At 57.9% G+C, this 25,936-nt stretch overlaps 1 protein-coding gene across 1 annotated transcript; it reads right to left on the reverse strand.

The window, feature by feature from the left end:
• Window positions 1-54: 54 nt before the first annotated feature.
• On the reverse strand, window positions 55-19,389 carry MMP28 (matrix metallopeptidase 28). Its single transcript, XM_063340539.1, has 8 exons — window positions 19,233-19,389; window positions 10,479-10,558; window positions 9,632-9,795; window positions 5,482-5,703; window positions 4,579-4,824; window positions 3,998-4,147; window positions 3,299-3,466; window positions 55-2,174 (listed from the first exon to the last, which is right to left on the reverse strand). The coding sequence occupies exons 1-8, from the start codon at window positions 19,332-19,334 to the stop codon at window positions 1,780-1,782; spliced, it is 1,527 nt and encodes a 508-aa protein (XP_063196609.1). The 5' UTR covers window positions 19,335-19,389; the 3' UTR covers window positions 55-1,779.
• Window positions 19,390-25,936: the final 6,547 nt, after the last annotated feature.

The following is a 25,936-nucleotide window of genomic DNA, read 5'->3' on the forward strand; positions in this document are numbered from 1 at the left end:
AGATTGGCTTTAAAATAATAATAATACAAAAGTGTAACACGAAAACAAGCAGAAATCCCAACGCCGCATATCCAGAGGTTCGTTTTATTTGCCAACAGGTCTCCAAGCCCTTGGGACTCCCTGGAAGCGACGTCGCCTTATTATCATTCCGTTCAAAAATCAAAATGAGGTGGCCCTGTAACTCTTTGGTAACACTGAAAAGCCCCTGAGATTTGAAGCCACGAGCAGATGAAGTTCCCCGTGTCCGCGTGGGCGCAGGAAGGGCTCGTTCACAAATATTATGGAAAACGGACAGACCCGCTCGTGCCGGCTCTCGGCACGGGACCCCGGCACGGCAGGACCGGCCGCAGCCCAGTGCCAAAGCCACCGACCCGAAGCAGTCCTGGGTCTGAGTCCCGGGAGAACCACCAGCGAAGCAGCAGCCCACATGTGTACAGCCCCCCCAGCGTGGTGAAAAAATCCCCCAAATCTCTCAAACGTAAGGACATTTTAAGAAACCCGGGCCCTGTCCTGGTCGTCACCGAGAGCTGGCGTTTGCTGCCGCTGCCTTCAGGCCTCGGAGCCCCGGCGCTGCCCCACGGGCAGCGGGAGACGACGGCCCTTCGCAGACGCGACCGGTGACTCGGTGCACAGGAGCCAGCGGCGTTTCGAGGTGGGGAGCCGGCTTTGGGAAAGGAATGAGGAATATGCAGCCGAGCTGTCCTCGTGAGCCTGCATGCACGGACACGTCCATCTGTCCTGCGCACCCGCTCTTCACCCCCCTCCTCCCCCAGTAATTCTTCAACCCAGTTCACCCAAGGGTGGCAGAGGGCCACAGGACTCAAAAATAGGTTGATCCTGCCACAGAGCAGAGGACAGACACTTTCTCTGTACACAAGGAAGCTGCCGGGTGAGCACAACCCTTATTAGACACCGGAGAAGCCACCCAGCCATCCCAAAGCCACCAGAAAGCCAAGCTGCCGTGCTCCTGCTGCCCTCGAGCTGCACAGCACCATCCCACGGCGACGCGGTCGGCAGCTCAGCTGTTCTTCCCTCCTCCCTTCACCCCAAAGAGGCTCCTACACCCAAACCCTCTGCTTTCTCCCCCAAAATCCCACGGTGTTGCTGTCTCCAGCCGGCGCCTCGGCAGAGAGCCGGGATGCGACCGCAGCCCAGCAAAGCACCCGCAGGGGATGGGCTCCTCCCCGAGGTGCCGACCCGCCATCCCCGGGAGGGGAGGAGGCAGGAGCGGGGGCAAAGCTCAACGCGGACCCCTGGTTTTGTCCAAACGTCTCTTTTTTTGTTTGTTTTAACCAGGAAACATTCTCAGTCTCGACTTTAAAACCACCCCAGCCCCAAACCAAGCCACGGTGCGGCACTTCTCCGCCTGACCGCGGGAAAACAGCTAAAAAGTATCAACAAACCCCAGCCCCAGTTTGAAACAAAAAAAAGCGTTAAGGATATCCGGAACATTAACAGAAACGGGTGTGTTTGCAGTCTCCATGGCTTATACCGTTTTTTGTGGTCTTTTTTTTAAAAAAAATATTGTCTCCCAAAGCTTCCAGCCCACCTGGCCGCCGCAGATGGTGCCTGGGCTGATGGTTGCCCCGTCCCGCATCCCTGCTGCGCCGGGGCATCGCTCCACCGAGCCACGGCTCCGGTCATCCGCGGGCAGCCCCGACCTGCTGGTCCCTGCTGAACTGTCCCCAGGCAGGAATCCAGAGTCAATTAAAAGTGGATCTGGGCAGCGGCGAGCGAGGTGGGGTTCAGCCCACCCCCATTTCGTCCCAGCCCGCTCTGCTAGAAGAGGACCTGCCCACCGTTTGCATCCCAGCAGCCCATCCAAGGCAGCTGGGTGGCCCATTTGCCGGTGGCCACCACTTGCAGCTTCGCCCGGTCGAATTTCCAGTACTGGTCATCCCGAAAGAAGTAGACGAAGCCGTCGCGGTGGGTGAGGGCGCCCGCCGTGCCGGGGGGCAAACCCTCCCAGTCCCGCAGGCTGCGCGGGTAGTAGGGCTCCACGCCGAGGGTCTCCTCGCTCACCACGAAGTACTTGGGCCCTTTGAAGAGGACCAGGCGCCGCAGCTGCTGGAAGTAGAGCGCGGTGTCGGGGTGCCGCGGGAGGCCGCGGGCGCTGCATTTCTGGGGGAAACCTGCCTCCAAGGTGGAGCCCGTGTAGCGCCAGCAGCGCCCACCTGGGAAGAGACGGGGAGAGGGGTTAGAGACCACCCCAACGGGGTCCACGGCAGGACCAGCGCCAGGAGATGTGGACTCAGCCACGGGGACAGCTTTGCAGCCTGAGACACGCGTGCTGTGACATCCATCCCACGGGTGACGCAACCAGCAGCACCACAGGGCCTGTCTATGGACTGGGCTGGGGGGGAAACTGAGGCACAGTAGCTCAGGGGCTTGAAGGCATGGAAAGGGACCACCCGGGACACAGCAAGGCCACCACGCCATCCGCTAGCCCATGCTGCTTCCTTGCCAACCTCTCCCCTGTTCCTGCACGGCGAAGAGGGACAGATGGACCCAGACCCCTCCAGGGCTGGGGCAACCGAGACCAGCGCTGCGCCAGCAGGAACTCGGCTGTCCCCACAGAGCCCTGTCCCCGCAGAGCCCTGTCCCCGCGAAGCAGGCAGACAAAAGCCCCTTTCTCCTTGCAAGCCGCGGCCTGACCCAGCCGCGGGGAGGGAGGGAGCGGCCGAGGGCTGGGGAGGGAGAGGGGCTTTTGGCTCTCACCCAGCCGCAGCAACAAAGCCCCCTTTCTCACGAGCCGGCAACTGGTTTCCATTAAAAGCTGGGGCTGACCCTGGCAGCCGGGCTGCCTGGTTTGACCTTCCTCTGCCCATCTGGCCGCGGCGTGTCACCGGGCAGCTTGGGGGATGGCATTTCAGCTCCCCGTGGAAGCTCAACCCCCGGCACGGCGCAGGGAACCACGTGTACCATGAAACCACCGCACTCGTCCCAGCTCCCCCTGGGCCACGCGTCTTCGGGGACCGTTTTCTCCTCAAGACCCCAAAGAGTTTGACGCGTCTAGTTTTATTTTCAAAAGCAGGTGAGCCCTGCTCCCCTGAACGGGGAAACTGAGGCACGAGGGGGTGACGGCGGGCTGCCGGGGCGATACGCCATATGGTTAGTCCATGGCAGCCCAGGGCTCCTGCGGGTTTCTGCACACCCGGGAGCCAGCAATGCCCCAGCGGGGATGGCACCAGCGGCAGGGGACAGGAGAAGGTGCTCCAGCCGGACCCGGACACAGCCAGACCACAGGCAGGAGCGGCGGCAGCCCCGAGGGCAGCTCTCCTGCCCGTGCCCCACCTACCTTTGAAGAAGTAGAACTTGCCGCTGAGCTGGGACCAGGCGCAGGCGTCGATGCCGGGGGGGAGGCCGGGCCAGCGCGGCTGCAGGGGCTGCGGCTCGCTGGCGTTGCCGCTGGCTGGCACCAGCCAGTAGTGGTTGCCCTTGAAGATGTAGAGGTTGTGATCCGCGTCTGCGGGGCAGAGAGAAGCATGAGGGGGTCCCGGGTGAGAAACCTCATCCCACCTCCCAGCCACGGCTCCCCGGATCCCCTCTCCTCCCCCTGCAGGCCTGCGGTGCTTCGGGGATGCTCAGGTTTTGGACGCTCCCTTCTGCCTTCCAGCCACCCCCTCTGCTTTCATAATTCATTGCCTCCACTCCAGCCTGGAGAGGATAAAAGCTGACCACAGCTCCCTCTCAAGGCTTGTCTTTCATGGTTGAGCTCCTGCAGCGAATGAGCCTTGCCACAGCCCAAGTTTTAGGGTCTTTGCCAGTCTCCCAACACATCAAGCCCTCGCCGCGTCCTCAAGATGCTCCACTCCGCAGCACCGATGTGCGTCAGTGATGCCACCAGCCTCAGCAACAAGCACACATGGGGCTGTGGACCAGCCAAATCCACCTTTCCCACGGCTGAAGGTTATCAGAGCAGAGACAGGCTGCTGCAGCGGTGGGCGAGGGGTCAGGGTATGTGTTTTGGGAGAGGGTTACACCAGAAAACACCCACCAGCGGTTATGGCATCGAAGAAGGAGTGGCAGTAATAGGCGCTGAGGCTCCTCCGCTGCCGGTCCCCACCGTAAAGGTCCACGCTCCAGTCCTGGAAGTGAGTGAAGACCTTTCCTGGGAGTTGGATGGCCAAGCCCTTTGAGGGCTTCCCTGGGATGGAGCAAGGAGCGGTGAGTTGTGGAGAAGGGGCAGGGAAACAGCCTTCCCCAGAGCACTGTGCGAGCACGGGGCTGGGGATGTGTCCCAGGGCTCCAAACACTCCTTGTCCCACTGTCTGGTTCCTGTCCCCCTCTATAAGGTGGTGGCAAAGACCACTTGGCACCCCCAAAGCACATGCACCAGTATTTCCCTGGTTGCAAACAACCGGGCAACTTTCCCTGCCCTGGAGGACCTGGTACCCAACCCACATGCCCTACTGCATCTTCCCCCCCAGCCACACAGGTATGGGGCCCATCCCCACCACGCCCCTTGCATGTAGCCCTCTCCCCTTGCAGGGACCTGCTCCCATCCCCGCTCCTCGCTCTCCATCCCAGAGAACAGCCCCAGAGGAACGCAGGGGTGCTCGGGGAAGCCAGGCTCACCGTACAAATTCTGGACGGCCAAGATGTCATCCCAGCTGAGGACGAAATCCTTGCTGAGCTTCTTGTAGTAGGGAGACATCAGGGCGCTCTTGACGGGGGAGTGCTCCAGCCCCAGCGTGTGGCCGACCTCGTGTGCCACCACGACGAAGAGGTTGCGCCCTTTGCCGCTGTGCAGGGACCAGCGCTCGGCACTGTCGAAGTGGGCTTCTCCGCGCCGGGGGAAGAAGGCGTGAGCCAGGGCACCTCCTGGGGACACGAGAGCCATCATGGACTATGGGGCAGGAGAGGACCTCAGCTGCAAGCCGAGGGGTGAGGTGGGGGGCACACACAGCTCCGGTTTGCTTAAATATGCATCAATTTTAGCTCTTTAGGAGGTCTCCTGAGAAATAACAGCAGCTTCCCACAGCAGATAGGACCCAGGCCGGTTCTGTCTTCTGCTCCCAAGCACGAGGGGGATTTATTTGCTCTGTGGTTTATGAGTTTGGTTTCTTGCCCCGGGCTCAAGGTGGGGACTTGGTCCCACTGCAGTGACCCGTGCTGGGTAAAGGTTTAAGGAGAAGGCCCGAGCGTGTCTGATAGCAGTGTGCAGAAAGGCTCAGCTGGAAGGAAAGAGCTCAGGTTTGGAGGATGCCGTCAGGGTGCGGAGGGCTCCTCGAAGGCCATCAGCAAGATCCTACAACAAGCATCTCACCCGCCCCGCTGGCAGACCCCAGCTGCAGAATTGGGAGTGGGAAACCACAACCAGAAAGCAAACTGGTGCAAACTGGGAGGTGTCCTCAGTAAGGAGGACTGCTGGGACAGAGCCTCCATCACCCCCAGCCCATCGCCGCCCCAGCCCTCCTCCCTGCCGGGGAAGAGCCCACGTTGTAAAAGAGCAGCTTACGAGGGGGAAGCGACCAGCACCTGGCCCATCGAAGGCGTTGTTGAGTCCATCGTTGTGGTCCCCGTGGAAGAAGGTCAGGCGGATGTCGGCCGGGCCATCCCGCGCCTCCCAAAACACCAGCGAGGACACGTTGCTCCAGAGCTGGAAGGCGGCTTTCACAGCCAGGCGCACCTCATGCTGCGGCAGGTAGGAGGGCCAGTTCACCACCCGGTAGGTCAGGTGCCGCTTGTACCACCTCCCGCCTGCAAAAGGGGCAAGCTCAGCATGACGATGGGGACCTGGACATCTTCTTCCACCTGGAGGCCGCTTGGGTGGAGGAAAGCTTCCTGGGGCTGGGAAAAGCCACGGCTTTCCCAAGCTGAAGCTGGAAGCCCACCTGGGCGTCCCATGAACAGCCTCAGCACCCTGCCTTGGCAGCAGGACCCGTGAAATCCCTCTGAAGGTGCCACCACCCGATCCCACCCCAGAGATTCCCAGTGCTGGAGCTGCAGCCAAACCCTAAGAGAGGGGCCAAAACCTGTTTGAGGAGAAGAGAAGCTGGGGCACCCAATTTGAACAACCCCCCCCTTGCCTTGTCATGCTTTCCAGGGCCAAATCCAGCACGGGTCCCTGACCTGCGGGTGTCCTGCCTGATGCCAGCTTCACGCCCAGAAGATGCAGCCTAAGGACTGGCTTTCAGGGAGTGAAAGCAAAGCCACCTCTGAGAACAAGTGGCCCAAAGGCAAAAGGAGTGGGAAGGGCTCTCGACAGCGCCTTGGGGGCATCGACGGGACTGCGGGGCTGGGGGTGCGGGATTGCAAGCTGGATAAGGCGGATTTGCCAAGAGCTGGGCATCAGCCAGAGGGGAAAAAAGAGCCGATCCTCAAGGGGTTTGAAACACATCACCAGGAAGGAACGGCACCGACCACCACGACACTGATCTCCATCACATGCCCAGAGACCCCACGGATGTCCAGGGCTCCATCCAGCTGGCCGGCGAGCACGGGAGGGAGGGGAAAGTGCCTGTTTCTACCAAGGGGAGCTTCAGCAGAGCCCCGCGGTCGGTCCCTGTGGTCGGTCCCTGCGGTCGGTCCCCATGGTCGGTCCCTGCGGTGCCTCCGCACCCTCTGCACCGAGCCCAGAAGCTGCAGGGACACCGAAACCAGGGGGTGTGTGTGGGGCTGGGGTTCCCCAGCACCCAAAGCTCCCCTGGTGAGACGGGGGTCCTCCCTGCCTCCCCGGAACTCCCTCCCCGAGTCCCAGCCGCCTTTGGGATTTTTAGAGGATCTTTTCTTTTTCCCCCTGTACAGGTAATTTGAACTCGGCAAACACAAGGAAAAGGAGAGCAGCTCCCCAGTGGCCGGGGCTGTATTTTCACCATTTTTAAGGGCATCCTGACCATTTCTACCCGCAGAAGTTCTTGCCTGGAAGCCCAGACGGGGATATCCCAGTGGGGACAAACCACTGCTCACCATTCATTTTAAAAGCCTCATTTTTCATTCACCACGGATCTTACTGCCCATGGCTTCCTTAAAAGCTCTGTCCTTTTGGGGGGGACACAGCCCCGGTGCCACCGGGGGAGATGGTGACAATGATGAGATCCCCCTAAGCACCCCACAAAGCAAAGATGCATGTTCCTGCATCCCCCGGGCAGCATCACAGCCCCCCCCCCGCCACCTCCTCCAGCGCCCTCGGCAGCTGCGGGGACCCCGGGGCCCGGCGATTACATCTGGATGGGGGCAATCAGGACCGGGAGAGAAGCCACGGGGCCACAGTGGGAAGAAGCGGGTGCCAGAGCCGGTGCCGAGGCGTGGGAGCAGCCACAGACCTGCTCCAGATGTGCGGGGAAACAGGGGGAACGGAGCCGGCAGCACGCCGGGGCTCACGGCCATGGGTCTGAGCCAAGTCCCTCAGCAAAGCTGGCAGACATCCCATCCCATCCCATCCCATCCCATCCCATCCCATCCCATCCCATCCCATCCCACCAGCCATGGGGACAAGCCCCATCAGCTCTGCTTCCTTCCCCCCGGTTTCTGAGCAGCCCACGGCAGGGGAGGCTCTGGGCCAGCTGGGCACCCTCCTGGGGGAGGAACCGTCCCCCCCTGCTCTCAGTGCAACAACAGCCGCCAACTCCAATGGGTCACGGCGCTGGTAAGCCCCAGCATCCAGCCCTTCCCTCCATGGAGGCAGAGCATCTCCCATAGAGGACAGACAGCACCAGCGGGCAGAGGGGTCCAGGCAGAGCATCTCCCAGTGGAGAAGGATGGATGGCACCAGCGGGCTGGGGCAGGAGGCTCCGGCCAGAGCATCCCCCACCAGAGGAGGATGGATGGCACCAGCGGGCAGGGCTGGGCGAGGCAAAGACAACTGGCTTTTGGGAAGAGGAGGGCTGGGTGCCACACGCAGCCGTTGAGCCCAGGACAATCGCAGGCTGGAAGTTTCCTGAGGGGAAATCCAGGATACCGCTGCCCGACACGCTGTCTGGCCAAGGACCTGCTGGTCAGCAGAGCTCCCGGCCAGCTCTGGTGCCTGGTAAAGCCCAGCAAGGCAGCTAGAAAGGCCTCTTCCCGGCACCCTCCACTGCAGACCCTGATTTCCAAACCCAGTCCCTTTCCAGAGGCAAATGGGACCTGTCTCCAAACCTTCCCAGAGAGCAGAAAGCCTCGGGTTTCGACTGCCGAGGGGAGGTTTTGTTTGAGGTGCAGAGTGGGGCAGACGCACCGGACCCCATCCCGCGCAGGGACACAACCTCCACCGCTGGGCTGGGACCGAGCACGGGAGCAGTGGGACAGACGGACGCCCTCCCCAGCCCCGCGCTGGCCACCGCTGCCGGGCTAACCCGCTCGGGAGCCAAAGCTCGACTGGGGTTGGCTTTTCCCATACGCCAGGCTGCGAGCGTTGCCCGAAGCTGGTGGGACGACGGACACGGCGGCTGCCTCTCGGAGATCCTGCTGGGAGAAGGGTGGATAACAAAGCACTTTGCTGGCTCAGCTGCAGCGGCTTCCTGCTCCAAGGAGGATAAACAGCCAACTTAGCACAAAGCCTCCAGCCTTCCTGCCCGGTGCCGCCGGCCATGCGGGCACCCCCTCCCTCCCCTCCCGCCTGCCGGCACCGATACGGCATCGCTCCCATCCCCGCTGGCTGCCACGGGGGATCCGCTGGCGCCAGACCACTGGGGCAATAACCATCACAGCACGGAGCCCTTCCCCACCTGGGCTCAAAGCTACTGGGTGTCTCTTGCCACCCACCCCTGGGCCACGGTCCCCAAAAAGGAGCCCCCATGAGCTGCAGGGCACAGGCTGCTTCTGTTCGCCCATCTCCGGCTGCATGCCCTTCCCGGCTCTGCCTCGTGGCCCGGCTGCCCGGGGCACAGCAGACCCTCTGCCCGGGATGGTGCCTGCAGGGACGTTGCTACACGTCAGGGTTTCGGAAGGAAAGCCAGAGGCTGGAGGAGGACGACGGGGCTGTCTCCTGGGGCCATCCATCGCCAGCCCTGCCAGATGCAGCGACAGCCTGACACGGCACAGAGCCCTTTCTTAATCTCCTCTTCATTTTTCCCATGTCCTAAGCGCAGCTGGTCCCAGCCCTCTTGCTCTCTAGGAATCCAGTTACTCATCCCCAAGCCCAGGAGGCAGCTCATGAGAGATGAGAGGCCCAATCCTGGATACACAAGAGCAAGAGAAGCTGCTGGGAGCTGACTTAAACCTTTTAATGTGGGTGAAACAACCCCCTGTGGTCAGGCAGCCCAGCACCAGCAGGTTTTGTGGTTCCTGCTGGGTGACTAACACACGTTAGACCCTCAAAACTCAGCAGAACCTCGCTGCGTGCCAGCCCCTGCCCTTTGCATGGTGCCACTGCGGCTGTGCCCGGGGCCACGGTGACCAGATTGCTCCTGGGGACATGTCCCAGCTCCCTCGACAGCAGTAAAACCACCCCGGAGAGCTGCATTTCCCCAGGAGTGGGAGTTGCATCTCTCTAATCGTTGCTGACATCAAGCCATACAGAACGACTAAAAATAAAGAGGTTTAAAAATAAAGAGGTTTAAAAATAAAGCGATGCAAAGCCAGGGGGGGTCCTGGGATGGGTGCTGTGACGGTGGGGCTGCACCTCCCATCCACGGCAGCATCTCCAGGAGCCAGGACGGAAGAGTGGGACTCCCAGCACCCCAGAAACCCAAACGTCATCGCTCACCGTGCTGCGTGGTGCGCCTGCGGCGCCGGGCGGCGGATTCCCGGTGTGCCCCGGCAGCGCGGCGCTCCCCGTCCCCCGTGCCGCACCGCGGCAGGGCCATCTGATGGAGCGTGGGGGCATCCAAGACCCCGCTGAGCGGGAGGTGGGTCACCCGCTGGAAATCCCTGGAAAAGGAAGGGAGATGTCAAGCACGCACACGCAGACGACCCCTCGCCGCAGGGATTTCGGTCACGTTTGTGCCGGGTGTTTGACCCAAGCCAGGGTTTTCACCCAGCGAGCATCGCGTCCCGCCGTTGGGAATGCATCCCGGCGATAAAGCAAGGATTTACCTCTGCCACCACATCTGACCGGTGAGCCAGCTCCTCGCAGGCCAAAAGTAGACAGGGGAGCCAAAAAAAAAATAAACGCTTTTTCCAGTTTTTAACCCCAGATGTTTGACTTTGCACTTGACTTTGCCCAGGGTCAGGCCAGGGATGCTCCCGGAGCCAATGCGATCTCATCAGGAGAAGTCTGAGGGGGGGCTGTCAGCTTGGCCCCCGGACGTCTCCCAGCCCTCCCCAACCTCGGCCTCGCCGCAGATATTATTGTAAGGGGAGCACCGGGCCATAAAAGGCAAATAAAGCAGCGCAGCGCGGCGCTGGGCTGCCAGCAGCCGGCATCCAGCTGCGGGAGCTGGGTACGGACCGGCGTTTCCGAAAAGGACCGGTTGTGCTTTATCATCGGACCGTGCGAGAGAGAGAGAGCCCCCGGCTGCAAAAAGACACCCCCCCCCACCCCGAGCACCGGCAGCTCCCACGCAGCCGGAGCTGCTGCATTTCTGCCGTGGTTTTAAATCGAAGGCTCGTACCTCACCGCCTCCGTGAACTCGGCGGGGCTGTGCGTGCCGGCCCCCCGCTCGCCGAAGTAGCCATATTTCTCCAGGAATAGCTGCAAGAAGAGACATGGGAGAGGCACAGCTCAGAGCACGGGCAGGGGTTTGCGCACATGGTGCTTGGGAGACGGGGGGAAAAAGAAGGAGGTGCAATGGGAAACAGTACTGGAAACCCCGGGGCTGTGCAGAAATGCTCGGTTATTTTTTTCGCGAGATCTCTGCGCCCCAAGCAGCCGCACCTCCCGCGCTCACACGGGTTTGTGTGTCTCCTCCCCATCCTTTTTGATGGCTCTTGGGGTTTTGGCCATGACACGATGGAGGAAACGCTGCTATCAACAGATCAAAAAAATCCTGCTGCCAGGTCATCCGCAGCCAGAGGCTACCAAACCCGCAGCTCTAATCACCTCGGCTCCACGCAATGATTAAAATAAAAGCTAAAATGCGGCGGACAGGGGTAGGGAGGGGTGAGCCGGGGTCAGGCTGCAGCCTCTCCCCATCCCCACGCAGGATGTGCTGCCGCAAAGCGGAGACACTCCGGGGGCAATCTGCCCTGCCAAACCATTCTTCTTCTTATCGGCCATTTGCATGGACAGAGATTGTCGCTCTGAACTTGCTCCAACGCACAAAGTGCACGTTAAAGAAAATAAAGGGCTTCCCTCTGCGCAGCCTGCGCCCCGAGCTTTCGGAGAAGTTAATAGCCACGGTGGCAGGAATGCTCCACACCCGCCTTCCCCGCCGCCGGGGATGTCTGCAGGAGACAAACAAGCCGCCCAGCATCCTGTTAGCGCAGGAGACTCGGACTTCAAGTCACGAGGAATAAAAAGTGAAAGCGGCTGCTCCGTTTCCCGCATCCCAAAGGAGAGGTGGGCTGAGCCCCAGGAATGCCATGGACTGCCCCGGGAGAGCTGCCCGCTGGAAAAACTTGGGCTTTTAAAGCCTCTTCCCTCCTCGTTCGTCTCAGGGCAGGGAGAAGAAGGGGGCTGGTGTCAACCTGCACTCGATGCTACTCCTGAGCGTCCGCCTCCAGAGGGTGACTTGGTCGCCCAGCGCGTCCCATGGCAGCACCCAAAGCTGTGCTTTGCCGGTCACCTGGTGGGGAGCGGGGATGGTCTTTGGGTATGGCAGCCCCAGGGCGCGCCAGGGCCTCTCCCTCGCCTCCTCCTGCCCAAACCCTCCGCTTGCGGAGAACAGTCACCTTCACGTCATCCCCAAACACGTCACCCTCCGCGTCCGACGCCTCCCGCGGGCAGGGCAGGCACCTTCCCTGTGCTCTCTGCCTGTTGCTGGCCCCTTTGCAAGCCCTCCCTACCCCCTTCCCAGACCTCATCTCCTCCAGCCCCCGAGTGTGATCTCCTCCTTTACACCCCTTTTACCTGCAGCATCCGCCTGCGGCTGCAGCGCAGCAGGGAGGACCGGCACGGTTTCCTGCCGGGACACGCTCTCCACCCAGTCACAGCCAAAAAATTTGGCCGTGTTTCCCACCAAACACATTTACCAGCTGCCTACCTCGGCCGGAGGTAGCAGCGTCTTGTAGCATCATCAGGCTGCAGCCTCCGAGCGTGGCCAGGGTCACCCAGACACCGCACGGCCGGGACCGGTGAGTCAGGATAAATCAGGTGTGAGTAAGAGCCGCGCCGGCAGGAGAGAGCATCGGCTTGTCCTCTGCCCGGGGATGGACCGTAGAGCCTGGACATGCCACCTCCCCAGCCGTACGGGGATAACCCCCCCTTTACAGGGGTCCCAGGAGGCAAAATACAGCGGCGGCTCAGGGTGGTCACACAGGGAAGGAGGATACAGGGGTGAGGGAGAGCAGGGAGGTTTGGTAGCCCAGAGAGAGCAGTCTGGAGAGGAGAAGGTGCCCGGCCCTCTTTCTCAGTTGTTTTGTTTTTATAATGTTCTCCTTCATAATCAGAAGATCGCCAGCTACACACAGGGACGCGGGGTGATAATCCCCAGCGGTTACATCGCCGCAGATAAATGTCAGCCGCAAAGCACCCAGACACGCAGCCCCGCGTCTCGAAAGCATGGCGCAGTCTAAACCTTTTCTACCGCAATTTTGCTCCCGCTTAGCACCAAAACCATAACCACTGTGAGCCGCTTCCTCTCCTGTAACCTAAACCAATCCCATTCTTCCAGCACAAAAATGTTTTTTCCCCCACCGTGACCTCACAAAATGCTTGAAACCCCATCTGGACAAGTCAGGGCGCGTGGCAAAAAAGCAACCGTTATCAGGGCAGCTGCCCCGAAACGGCACCAAAACGTACACAGGCCGCTGCCTTTGTTATTCCCATCCGCAGCTCCTTGAGCTCTGCAAGTCCAACCAAAGCGGCAGTTTCCCTGTAGTTTCTCTGTAGTTTCTGGCCCGCGTTGAGGTCCTTGCAGCTCTCAGGCTGCAAAACCACCAGAAGTTGTATGACATTGTCTAGAAATAGTTATTGTGAGCTCCAGGTGATGCTAGTCCTGGAAACACGGAGCTAGGGGAGAGGGATGCGCTGAGCCTCCACTGTGCAAGGTATTTATCAGACAGTCCCCTGCACCAAGGGCTTTTCAGGGTGACAGGGGAACCCAAGAGCCCCGTGCCATGGTGTCCTGTGCCCAAACCCACGCCCCAGACCCCCCCCGCCCCGTCTCTTCACAACCCCCCGGAGACCAGCCAGGCTCTGGTGGGGCCGGGTGGAAGCTGGCATCAGCCCGCCAAACCTCTCCAGAGGCTGCGATGCAAAGCCTGGCCGTGCTGGGAAACCCCCCCTCCCTCCTGCCCCAGATGGGGAAATGCTCTTTTCCATACAATGGGAAAAGAAAAACAGCAGGAAACCGAGAGCTAAGCATAAAGATGAAATACGCCCGGCTCCCCCTCCGCAGGAGGGAGGGAGAAGAAGAAAGGTCTGGCTGCCAGCAGGGATAACGGCAGGATGGTCTGGGGGAGACCGAGGGGCCCTTCCCGTCTCCGGGCTCCGACGGGGAGCTGGGTACAACCCTGGAAATCATCTCTGCGGAGAGCTAAAGCCAAGGAAACACCTTGCCCTCGACCGCAGGCATCCCAGGTGGAAAACGGCCAACAGCAAGTACAATGAGACCTCCCTCCCTGGAAACCGGGATAACAAGAGCGTGGAGACAGCAGGCTGCCGTCCTGCCCGCCCTCCCCTCCCGGCACTCAGCTCCTGGCACCTTTCCACCGGTGAAGTATCAGAGACGCCTCGCGTCGGGCCTCCATCGACTGTGGTCCCTCCTGCTCCGCCTGGACACAAACCCCCATCCCTGCCCTCCATCCCCCGGCAGTGGAGGGAAGCGATCCCATCCTGCCGGAGGGCGGGCAGGCATTCCGTGCTGCGGTTGCAGAGGATGCCAGCCGCGAGCTGCCCCTCCAAAGTCTTTTGCTTTTAAGCAGAAAACAACAGCAGCCCAGGGAGCCAGCCCAGGCGGGTCCCCAGCCCTGTCCCGGCAGCCCCAGGCTCCATCCTGCATCATTCCCCTGCCGAGATGGACACGGGGAAAGCCACAGCTCTGGCTTTTCGGCCTCAGTTTCCCCCCCGGAGCACGTTTTGTTATGGCTGCAGAAGGAGCGGCGGCTCCCCCTGCCCATCGGGACACCTTCGGAAGGTGTCCAGGCCTTTACAAACGTTCATTTCTTTCCGCTCTCCCAAACCGCATTCCTGCCGGCAGTTACAAACCCTTCGGCAGAGTCCTTGTGTCTCTTTTGTTTAAGTGTGTGTATAAGTATCTGTATAAATATTATATAGAGAGACACACAGAGGCGCACAAGAAGGGAGATGAGCAAGTACAGGGCTGGGCTGTCCTCCCGCTGAAAAGACAGCGAATCGTCAGCTAATTCTGTGTGTTAATGACGGGGGCCGATTAAAACCCCAAGCCCCGTCTCATTGCCGCGACGCTGCCCCGCTGTGCCTAATGCCGTCCTGAAGGAATCTCCTCTCCCACCCACCCCTCCTGAAAATCTGCTTTACCAGCAAATTACCTACTTGCCACTGAAGGTGTGGAGCTAGGGAAATTCGTCTTTTTAAGCTCCTTTAGTTTTCCCACTTGGTCTTCAGGAGCTGAGAAGCAGACCAGGACCTCAGCGGGTCTAATTAAAACCCCTCCTTGGTGTCGTAACCCAGATCTCTGGGGCGCTGAACCGGAGCCAGCTCCCTGCCTCCCCGTCTGCCCGGGGCAGGAGGGATGCTCCGGGACCGGAACAATAAATATTGCATCACTTACGGAAACAAACGTCATGAAATGCGCTGGGCTTGGTGTTAACCTGCCTGCGGGGCCGGCGGATCGCTCCGCTGCTGTGTTAAATACAGGAGTATCTCGTCGGCCAGGACGGCAATTGGCTCCTGCCTTTGAAACCAGCTTTGCCCCAGCATCCCAGCGATGGGTAGCGATGGGCTGCACCGCCCAGCGGGACCCAAAGCACTGGGGGGAAAATAGGGAAAAACCCCGGGCTTGGCCCAAACCTTCCCCCTGCGAATACCAGCGCAGCTGACAAACCAGTTTGGTCACGCAGACTGGTCGTGCTCTCGTGTCTAGGGAGAGAAAGGAAACAAGACGCTCGGTCTTCGCCCTCTGCCGGGATGGGAGCCGCGGGAAGGCCGACGTGCCCGCTGCCCTGGGCATTATTCCCGGTAACAAGCGGGGATTGTTCGGGGGGGAGAGCCGGGAAGAAAGCGGGGCCATTCCCGCCGCGGTGACTCACGGGGCTGTTCGTCACACCGGGGAGCGCCGGGTGCCCTGGAACCGCCGTCCCCTCCCCGCTATCGGCAGCGACGCAGAGCTGGGATCCGGGGGGTTTTACACCGGCACCTGAGCAATCCTTCCTCCTCTCCCCCACTCCTTGTGTTGCCCTGCTGAGGCCGAGCAGCAGGAATTTTTCCCGGGAAGAAGGTTTCCTTCCTGTTGTTTCCATCAGAGGGAAAATGTGGGGGTCCCAGCAGACCCCCAGCCCCACCACGTGCTGGGTGGTAGCCAGAGACCCTCGCTCCGGCTGGGCTGGGCTCAGCATCCCGCGTCCCAGCTGGCCGCCCGCTCCATAGAGGAGCTCATCCGGGCGCTGGAGTGTTCCTCAGCACAAATGGAACTCAAAGCCTACGCTAAATGTGAGCCCTTTGGTTTCCAAGGGGGGAAAAGTCAGAGGCCGTGTGCTACTGTAAGAGAGGGAGAAAGGCAGCAGGATAAGAAAAAAAAATAAAAAATAAAAAAAAAAATCCAAAATGAGAATGTCTCGGTCCCTTAGTCTTGCTCTCCAGTTCCATTCCCTGCTTTTCTCACGTTTCTACCCAATTTTTCTTCCCATCGCAACAGACCTGCAACTTCTCACGCCAATCGCTCCAGGGACTTTATTGTCCTTTTCGTCCTTGGCACCGGCAGCACTGGGCCACGCTCTTCGCTCCCAGCACGGGGGGAGGTCTCCTGTGCCACGCGTTTGACACAATTCCCCCGGGATGAGGGAGACTCGGGCACGACCGTGCACCAGCCTGCGGCTGCCCGACTCCGTGCTCCCTACCATCCCACCGTCTCCTACCTGGAGCCTGCGGATAATAGGACAATTTAAGGTACAAACGTTTCGAATTAAATTCCAACCTTTTCTTCTTTTTTTTTTTTTTTTACGGAGCAGCGATTGACAGAAATGCAGCGAAAAGAAGGGCACAAGCCAGGAAAATAACACAACTGGACGTTTTCTCAGACTTTTGCATCTAAGTTTACACAACCCATTGTTGTTAACTCTGGCTATTTTAAAAGCAATAAAATAAAAGCTTTCGAAGCAAAGCCTGGCAGCGGTCTGAAAGCCACAAGTAACTAGGACTATTTGATGTTGCGTGAGAATTTCGGCTTCCTCTTAAAAGCGGAATTAACTGCCCGGTTTATTTAGACGAGCTTTCTTACCCCAGTCTCTGCAATTTCCATTGTATCGCCCCAAAGTCCCCGCGGCACAGCGCACTGGGGAAACTGAGGCAGGGTGACAGGAAAGTCCCTTGCCCGGCGCCCCTCGCCTGGGCTCTGCCACCATCCGGGACCTGCTCTGGGGCTTCGAGGGAAAAAGTTCTCAGAAGTCACCAGCGAGAAATAAAAAGTCAGATCGGCCCTTTTAAAGCTCTCGCCCCCAGTGGGGTGGTTTTCTTTCTAAAGCGAAGTTGAAGCTATTGATTTTCTGAGCGTTAAGAATTTTGCAGGTTTATTTTTCTCCAGCTGGCACGAGGGGCCGGGCTGAGGTTTGTGCGCACAGGGACAAGCACGTGTAGAAATCACCTCTTCGAAACAGCGTCTCCCAGCGTAAGAAGCCTCCACGTTAAAACAAGCCTCCGAGCACTTACGTGCACTTTTCATCTTAGAGCACGTGAAAAATCCCAATTAATCCACCAGGACTTGCTGGGGTTTTAAAACCAAGCATCTGTGCAAACGTACACTGGATCAATGCCTAAACAAGAAGAAGAAAAAAAAAAAAAATCCCCAACACGAACCTTTGTTCACCAGCCAAATCTCATACCTCGTCCTCCCAAAACAAACAGGAACGGATGGCAGCGTGGTGTGACAATGATACGGGGACAAACAGAAGAAATCCAAACAGAGGTGATGGGGACAGCCCTGGGGAGAGGCAGGGCAGGGGAAAGGCTGCCTTTTGTCCCATCCCGATTCGCTGGGAGATGGGGAGGTTTCCTAGAACAAGCTCTATTGCTGTCAGAGCCATATGGAAGGGTGGATTTACAGACGTACATCACCTGTAGGGACACGTCTCCACATACAGCACGTGTAGGCATCCACCTTGGCATTCCAAGCACAAACTTAGCACAGAATCACAGAATGCTTTGGGTTGGAAAAGGCCTTAAAGATCATCTCGTTCCACCCCCTGCCCTGGGCAGGGACACCTCCCACCAGCCCAGGCTGCTCCAAGCCCCGTCCAACCTGGCCTTGAACCCCTCCAGGGATGGGGCAGCCACAGCTTCTCCGGTGGGCACGGCCGTGCAGGCACACAGCTCCGGCACACAGCACAGGGGCACAAAGCCGCGGCTGGCACGCACACGCCTGTGGCACACAGGGCTCACCCTCGCTCTCCATCCACAGGCGCACACCCGCGCCACGCACACACCTCGGGCACCCACAGCACACAGCTATAGCGTGGGCGCACGTGTCAGGCACCCACGGGCACGCACCTATGGGGTGAGCATACCTCGGGCATGCATGCACATACCTATAGCATGCACGCACCTATGGCATAGGCACACCTATGGCATGGGCATACACCTATGGCATGCACACACCTATGGCATAGACTCCTATAGCACACAGACACCCCCCCAGCATTAGGACCTATGGCACATGCATAGCTATGGCATGGGCACACACACAGCACGGGCACACCTATGGCATACACCCACACCCTTATGACACGGGCACCTATAGCAATTGCATACCTATGGCATAGGCACACCTATGGCACAGACACACCTATGGCATGGGCACCCATATGCACACCTATAGTGCACACACACCTATGGCACAGGCACCCCTCTGGTATGGGCACCCCTATGGCACACACAGACACCCCTATAGCATGGGCACACCTCTGGCATGCACACACACACACACACACCCCCCTATGGCATGGGCACAACTATGGCACGGGCACCCACATGGCACATGCACACCTATGGCACGGGCACCCCTCTGCTATGGGCACCCCTATGGCACACACAGCCACCCCTATGGCGTAGGCATCTATAGGACAAGCACACCTATGGCATGGGCGCACCTGTGGCACACACACACCTATGGCATGGGTGCACCTATGGCACACACATACCTATGGCATGCGCACCCCTATGGCACACACAGCCACCCCTATGGCATAGGCACCTATATGATGAGCACACCTATGGCATGGGCACACCTATGGCACACACTTACCTATGGCACGGGCACCCCTATGGCACACACAGCCACCCCTATGGCATAGGCACCTATATCACAAGCACACCTATGGCACACACAGCCACCCCTACGGCATAGGCACCTATATGACGAGCACACCTATGGCACGGGCACACCTATGGCACACACAGCCACCCCTATGGCATAGGCACCTATATCACGAGCACACCTATGGCACACACATACCTATGGCACACACAGCCACCCCTATGGCATAGGCACCTATATCACGAGCACACCTATGGCACACACATACCTATGGCACACACAGCCACCCCTATGGCATAGGCACCTATATCACAAGCACCCCTATGGCACACACAGCCATCCCTACGGCATAGGCACCTATATGACGAGCACCCCTATGGCACACACAGCCATCCCTATAGCATAGGCACCTATATCACAAGCACCCCTATGGCACACACAGCCATCCCTATAGCATAGGCACCTATATGACGAGCACACCTATGGCACACACATACCTATGGCACACACATACCTATGGCACACACAGCCATCCCTATAGCATAGGCACCTATATGACGAGCACACCTATGGCACGGGCACACCTATGGCACACACAGCCATCCCTATAGCATAGGCACCTATATGACGAGCACCCCTATGGCACGGGCACACCTATGGCACACCCCCCCGCCATGGCACACCCACGCCTATGGCAGGGCCCCCCCCGGGGCGCTCACACGCCGCGACAGCCGGCGGCAGGAGGGCGGGTGGCAGCTCCCGGCCCCCCCCCCCCTCCCCCCCCCGCCCCAGCCCCCCCGCGCCCGGTGCCGGTCCTACCTCCGCCTCCCGGCGCTGCCGAGCGGCCGGTGCGGGATGCGCCGCCGCCAGCAGCCCCAGCGCCAGGGCGGCCCGCAGCGCCCCGCCCGCCCGCGCTCCCATCGCCGGCCCCGCTCCGCACCGGCCGCCGCCGACCCGGCCGGGCTCGGCTCGACTCTCCCCGCCCCGGTCCCGGCCCCGCGGGGGCGGCCCCGGCCCGCCCCAGTCCCGGCCGAGGGCTGGGCTCCGCCGGCGGAGACGAGCGGCGGCGGCGGCTCCCCCCGCGGCTCGCAGGGCCCCGGGGCCTCCCCCCGTGATGATTTTCCACGGGGGAAATCGCCCCCTGTGCCTTCTCCATCCCCCTTCCCCAGCAGGGCCATGCCCCTTCTTCCCTCCACATCCCTCTCCTGCACCCCCACACACGGGTTGCGAATGAGGGGAAAGAGCTCAGGGCAGTGTTTGTGCCATTGGGACAACTGTGACACTGAGACAAATTCCCCTTGGGATCTTCAGGGCCCCCCCCAGCCTTAGGAAAAGGCTGGACAAGCTGCCCCATGGACTCACCCTGCACCCAGCTCACTCCAACGCACCATGGAGGATGGATCCTTCTTGGTGTTCCCAGGGCTGCCGGCCATTACTAACTCGCCCCGCCTGTCGCAGATGGGGACAGGCATGGTGGCCGTGTCGGGCTGTGTCCCGCTGTAGGTGCCGTCTCTCCGGGCTGGACGGGGAGCAGGGCACGGGCAGGTCAGGCTGCGGGGACAACCCTCCTGCTGGCCATGGCAGCCAGGCTTGGGCTGCGCCCGGTTTGAAGCTGGGGGAAAGAGAAGGAGAAAGCAGGTCCAGTTTTTCCTAAACTTGGGTTCATCCGTGGTCCAGACCACGCGGATGCAGAGCCGATGAGGGCTCGGACGCAGGGCATCCCTCTCTGACAGCGGCCAGCACTAGCCACAGAGCACAGCAATGCAGGAGGCTGGGCAAGCAAAACCAACCCCAGCCGTTATAGCAGCCTGCTCTCAAGCTTTACAAAATAACCCCCCACTCAGGTTGCTGTTTTGCACTGTTTATCCTTAAATTTCCCTGCTAGGCCTGGGACTCGGTCCCCCATGGGCCACGAGGGGCTCTTTCCCACCCAAGGCAGCACGACGCACGCGCGTCAGCGCCGCAGCTCTCCTGCAGCTCGCACACAGGCCCCGATCGGGCGGTTTCCAGTGACAAGTTAACAGCTCTGTTTACTCCCCGCAGTGTTTTGTTTGTCTATTTTGTTTTAATTTGACTAAAGCAAAAAGGATGTTTTGATTCTGCTTTGGTTCAGGGGGGGGTGGGGGAAAAATAGGATGTGACTTATATCTGCTTTTGTTTTCATGCCAGCTTCAACCACACACCTATTTTAAAGCTCACAGGCCTCTTCCTCTTCTTTTGAATCATGCCAAAAATCTGAAGTTACGGGAGCATCTGTTGAGCGCAGCTTGAAGAGATCCGTGGGGATCCTGTAACACATCGCCTTTCAGCTGGACGGGGATGAGCACGGAGGGAGGGTGAGAGCAAAGAACATGGCAAAGTAAGGAAGCTGCTGGGCCACGGGGAGAAAAATAGAGACGGGAGAAACGAGGAAGGGATGGGAGAGTGTAGGAAGGTGGGGGCTGGGCCAGGGAGCGGTGACTGGGCGAGCACGGTGGGCGGCTGGCATGCCGCGAGGGGAACGCAGAGCGCCAAGGGCCGGCTGCTCCTCGCGCAGGTCAGCCCAACGCTTTTCCTTTCCAAACAAGAGCAGCCCCGTCTGCGAGCGCATCCGTGTTTGGTTCGTATCTAGGAAGCGACTGATCCATCTGCTCTTCCACTTAAGAATAGGGGCGACGAGAAAGTGGCTGGCCGGGCTCCAGCAGGAGCAGGAAACTCCCTCCTCTGCTCATTGTGGTGCGGGGAAGCGTCTGGGAGGGCACCTGCGTCCCCGGAGCAGCCAGCTTTCCGACCGGGCATTAGTCCTTAGTGTTTTCGGCATTCAGACAGAGAATTATTCAGCCCAGGAGATGCTAAATCACGGTTCTCAGCAGACTTCTGGCTCAGGGTACAAAGATGTTTATCCAGCTGCTGTGATCAGAACGGTATCAGGAAGAGAAAAGCTGTCTGGTGGAAAGGTGAACAGATTTCCAGCTCTTTCAGCTCAGAAGCGGGGCAGAAGAAAGAGTTAGAAACCTTGTAACTTCTACCCCAAAAATGGAACTTGAGAAGTTAAGCCTAGGGCAAATAGCTGACAAATACTTACTAAAAACATTTCCGGAAGAGCACGATAAATAGATTCATACAAGCTCTGGTTGCCTAAACACCCGTGATTTCTTGGGTTTCTAGGCAAAATCCCACCTCCCTCAAATTTAACGCAAAAGCTCTCCATGCAGTCACCTGCCTTGGTTTCAAAACCCTTTCCTAAGATGCCTCCACAGCTGGAATTTGGGGACCCAGAGGGTTCCTAATTAAATACCATATTAACCTGAAAACATCACGGCGAACCGGACGCTATGACAGCCGGGGCGGGGGGGGGGTTGGGGACGGACAGGGGAACGGGCGGTGAATCCCCGTGAGCTCCGAGGGGAGTTTGGAAACCGGCGTTACGAAACAGCGCTTCAGCGACGTGAAATTCCTCGGAGCAGCTTTTAGTGTTTACCGCAACTGATAAGCAAATAGCAACACCATTACTCCTCCGGGGCGGGTTTCTAACCCTGGGATGGATGTGATGCATGAGAACCGCCAGTTAAAAGGAAAAAAAAAAAAAAAAGAAAGTCTTCAATGCTTTGCACTAAGAACACGTTCGAGTTGTTCCGTTTCACCCACTCGAGACAGCGCCTTGGGAGAAGAGTCATTCTTCAAATGTTTGCCGCTCAACAGCAGTTGCAGCGGGTGCAGGGGGGGACGGCGGGGCGGCGACACGTCGAGGTGTCGAAAACACCGACCCTGCTGCCCAGAGGCGGCGGCCGGGTCCGGGACCGCTGCAGTTCGGAGGGGCAGAGTCACGGGCCCAGCTCTCCCCCGCGGGCAGCCTGCGAGAGTCGAGTTCTGCACAAAGGCGCGAGGAGCTCACGTCGGCCCTGGCTTTAGCCGTCACAAGGTAAAGGTTTTCTGCTTAAAACCAGTTTTCTTGGGCACTTCATTTGCGAACGGTAAGTTTTAACAAGTCAAAGGACTTCCCCTGCCCTTAACGCGCTGAACAAGTCTGTCTAGTCCAGTCTCCTGCCTTCAACGGAGCCAGGAACAGAGACTTACCACAAGGGCGTTTAGGGAAAAAAAAAAAGAAAATGCAAAAATCCCTACGTGCTTCCCTTGGCTTTACCTTTTGTGTGCAGAGTTCCCGGGAAGTCGGTGAGGTCAAGAGAGGCTGCATCCAGCTTTTGAGCCCTCCTCGAAACGCATCGGCACGTTGTGCTTCGTTTGCTGGAGCAGTTTGACTGAATCTCACGGGTTATTTGCTCCGACGGCTGCTAAAACCGCTCGTAACTCTTTTTAGGATCAGAGAGTCACCTGCGTTCCAGCACACAACATCATATTAGTACGTAAAGTGGACTTTTAAGCAACTTTGGGTGCATCCTGACAGCTGGGTTTTATTAAAACAGCTTCACAAGCAGTTTCTACAGCAGCATTAGCAACATCATTTACTGGGGGCAACGTCACACGAGCTCTTTGTTACCCTGGGAATGGGAATTATCATTTCTAGATTAGGCAAAGCAGCACTGGCTGAACCCTGGCCTCAACCCCCCGAAGACCCGAGCTATTGGCTTCAGTCGCAGCTTCCATCTCTCTCCCTGGGACGGCGGTATTTGAGCAACTCATTCAGCTGCGTGACTTCTCAGGGTGAGGTGGGTTTGGCTGCAGAGAGCCAGCACAGAAATTATTTGGCTGTCTCTTAAATCGTTTAGCTATTTTTGTTGCATTTCAGCTCTATAAGGATCACATGCCTCTTCTACATTGGCGTCCCCCTGGTAGGCTTTTCTCCATAAAGTCACTGTTGAGCTTGGCAAGTGCTAGATGTGTTTTTATAAATAAACCACCAGCATTCCATACAGGACCGATTTCCAAAGCTAAAACCTTGCTGCTTAGAAAATGTATTGGAGGATCGAGCATAAAAAGAGACGAAGGAAGCAGAGCACTGCCATTCCCAGCTCAGACAACTTGAACCCGTTCCCTCTGCTGGGATTGAGCCTCTTGGTTTTCCACCTCCCGATACACCCGCAGTCCTGTCTCTCCTTAGTTTGCAGTTTTCATATATGAAGTCCCAACAAATTCCGGCAGAAGATAAATTCAAAGTAGGACTCATGAGATGCGCTTTTTATTTTTGATTCAGCTGGTTGGTCTGTTAAAAGTAACAGATAACTTGTCGGCAGACACCCTCCTCACCTGTTAGAAAGCAGCAACGCTACTATCGGCAAAACCCCGTCTTCTTACGAAGAGCGCCAACCACGCGTAAAGCATTTTATTTGCACAGCATCACAAATAAATCCCTAGAAACAGGAGCAGCTAGTCGCAGTGCCAGCCGTGCTGACCGAAATCCACAGCCTGCTCCGTCGGTCTCACTAAAAGCAAGAGTATTCCTAGCACGACCGAGGCCCCGTGTCCAGGAGAGCAGTCCGCCTAACAACGCTGCAAGAAGTTAGCGACAAATGTTACCAGGCCAGGAAGAGCTAAAATTCGTTCAACTCTTAATATATTAGCTAATGATTTTTTTTTTTCTTTCAAGCCTTTTATTTTTCTTTTAACCTCATTAAAGCTTACCCTTCAGACCTTTAGGCGGCAGCTGAGAAACTGCAGTGCTAAAGGACTTAGCAGAAACCATTGGAGGGCAATGGCAGCGAAACCATCATCTGGGCTGTCATCTCTTACAAAAAACATCGCTTCCCAGGCCCCTCTAAAATAATTTAACTCTCTCTACACCAAAAAGCAACTGAAAACATGTGCCATCAAACCAGTCCCACCCTTTCCCTGACTTGCGAGTTTTCTGTACGACAAAACAGCTGGTGAAGATGATGTCTTCGCTGTCTTAAAAAACATGTCAGAACACAGGTTGTGTTCTGCCCCGATGCGGAACAGAACAGAAACAAAAGCAGCGTTCAGCATCGTTGCTGGGCTGGAAAAGCCGTGAAGGTGGTGACAGCTCCAGCCGTTTTGTGGCTTGCTTGAATACCGCTCTACTTAGTTAATCCAGCTGGGCAGCGACTGTTTAAAGACGTGAGTGCTCCTACCCTCAGGGAGAAAGCGGGGCTGGAAGCTGAGGCAGCATTAAAAGGAGTTAGAACGGTTGACTCCCAATATTAAAAGTACCAACTTTTTCAAGCACCATTCCTTTCCCTGGGAGGGCAGCAGTGAGAGCCCCACCTGGGAACGCGCGGGACCAGACGGGCAGCCCCAAGGAAGTCTGTGCAGGGTGACAAGTGCCAGCGCAGCTGTGCTGGGGAAGAACCCTTAGGCAGCCACACATCCCCTTCTGCTCTCAGCTGCTTATCACCGCTTTCCTTTCACCCCATCCAGCAGCCACCACTCCCTCAGGTCTGCCAACGCAGCTTCACGCGAGAGCACCCTCTAGCCTGCTTCGCTCAAATCATCACGCTAGCTTAAAAATGAGAAATACTCAAAGCTTTTCTAGCCCGGCTCATTTTTGACAGCGCTAAGTTAGGAGCATCAGGCCCCAGATCTTAAATCTTAAGCAAAACAACAGATACCGAATTTCCCTACAATTTGCCTATCTAAAACCTCACCTGTACATGGAATTTTATGTCACTAATACACATATACCTCGAACTCCACTGTTTTAAGAGGAACAAGCCGTCCAGAATTTGTGACGAATGCCTCTTCTGACAGAGCAGCAACAGTACCCGTGCTTTCCATGAGAAACCTTAAAAAGGCACAGCACAGTCATGACATTTATAGCCGCGGGTAATGGCTGATTGGAACTTATCGTTACCGTGACCATGAATGTACACCAAATCAGGGAGCTGGCTTACAAACATTAACAAAAGCTATTTTTGTTCACTTCGCTGTGAGAGGCCACGGCTATTGTGCAGCTGTGAGCCCAATTATCAGGGTTGTTAACTACAGACCCTGAGAACTTACATTGGCAGTATTTTGCTCACCAGAGTATTGCACGACCAGATGTTCTCTCTTAAAAGCTTGTGACAAAAAGGTGGCACTGGACACAAGCTGATGGCGGCAGTGACAGCTTCTCACAGACTCCCACCACCCCACCTCTGCAGCGTGCAGAGTGACCTAGTCCAAGAAGGGGTGATAATTAACCTCCCTCGTTTCTTCAAACCTTGGCTTCAGTGCTGGATCCCAAATGCTGACAATGCATCCACTGAACCTCGCCTGCTTCTTATCTGGAAGATGAAACAGCTGCATACAACACACGTTTGCAATCACCGCACTTCAAAAGCGGCAATTAAAAGGTACAGCAATACGTAGGAAATTACTTTTTTTTTTTTTTTGAAGCCATCCCACCTTGCTTTTGGGAGTTATCCTGGCCGGGACACAGCATGCTCTCCCTGGCAGCACAAGAACACACTGCCATCTGCCTGCTCCTCACGAAGGCTGCAGGGCATGGCGAAGCACGCAGGAAACGCAGGCAGCGCAGGACTTCAGTCTCAGAGGGAAGTAAGAAAGGAGCAGGGGACAAGACTGCAAGTGTGGGACAGAGGGCACGGATAGCAAGTAGGCTCGCACACCGGCTTAACCACAGATTTTTG

The sequence above is a fragment of the Chroicocephalus ridibundus genome, chromosome 7 (genome assembly GCF_963924245.1).
Source record: "Chroicocephalus ridibundus chromosome 7, bChrRid1.1, whole genome shotgun sequence".
NCBI lineage: Eukaryota > Metazoa > Chordata > Aves > Charadriiformes > Laridae > Chroicocephalus > Chroicocephalus ridibundus.

Coding starts and splice junctions, on each gene's coding strand:
- MMP28 (XM_063340539.1), bottom strand. CDS start 19,334: ATGGGAGCGCGGGCGGGCGGGGCGCTGCGGGCCGCCCTGGCGCTGGGG. Junction 5,704..9,631: donor CAGGCGCACCACGCAGCACG/GTGAGCGATGAC, acceptor CCCCTTTTGCAG/GCGGGAGGTGGTACAAGCGG. Junction 3,467..3,997: donor CTTCGATGCCATAACCGCTG/GTGGGTGTTTTC, acceptor TCTGCCCCGCAG/ACGCGGATCACAACCTCTAC.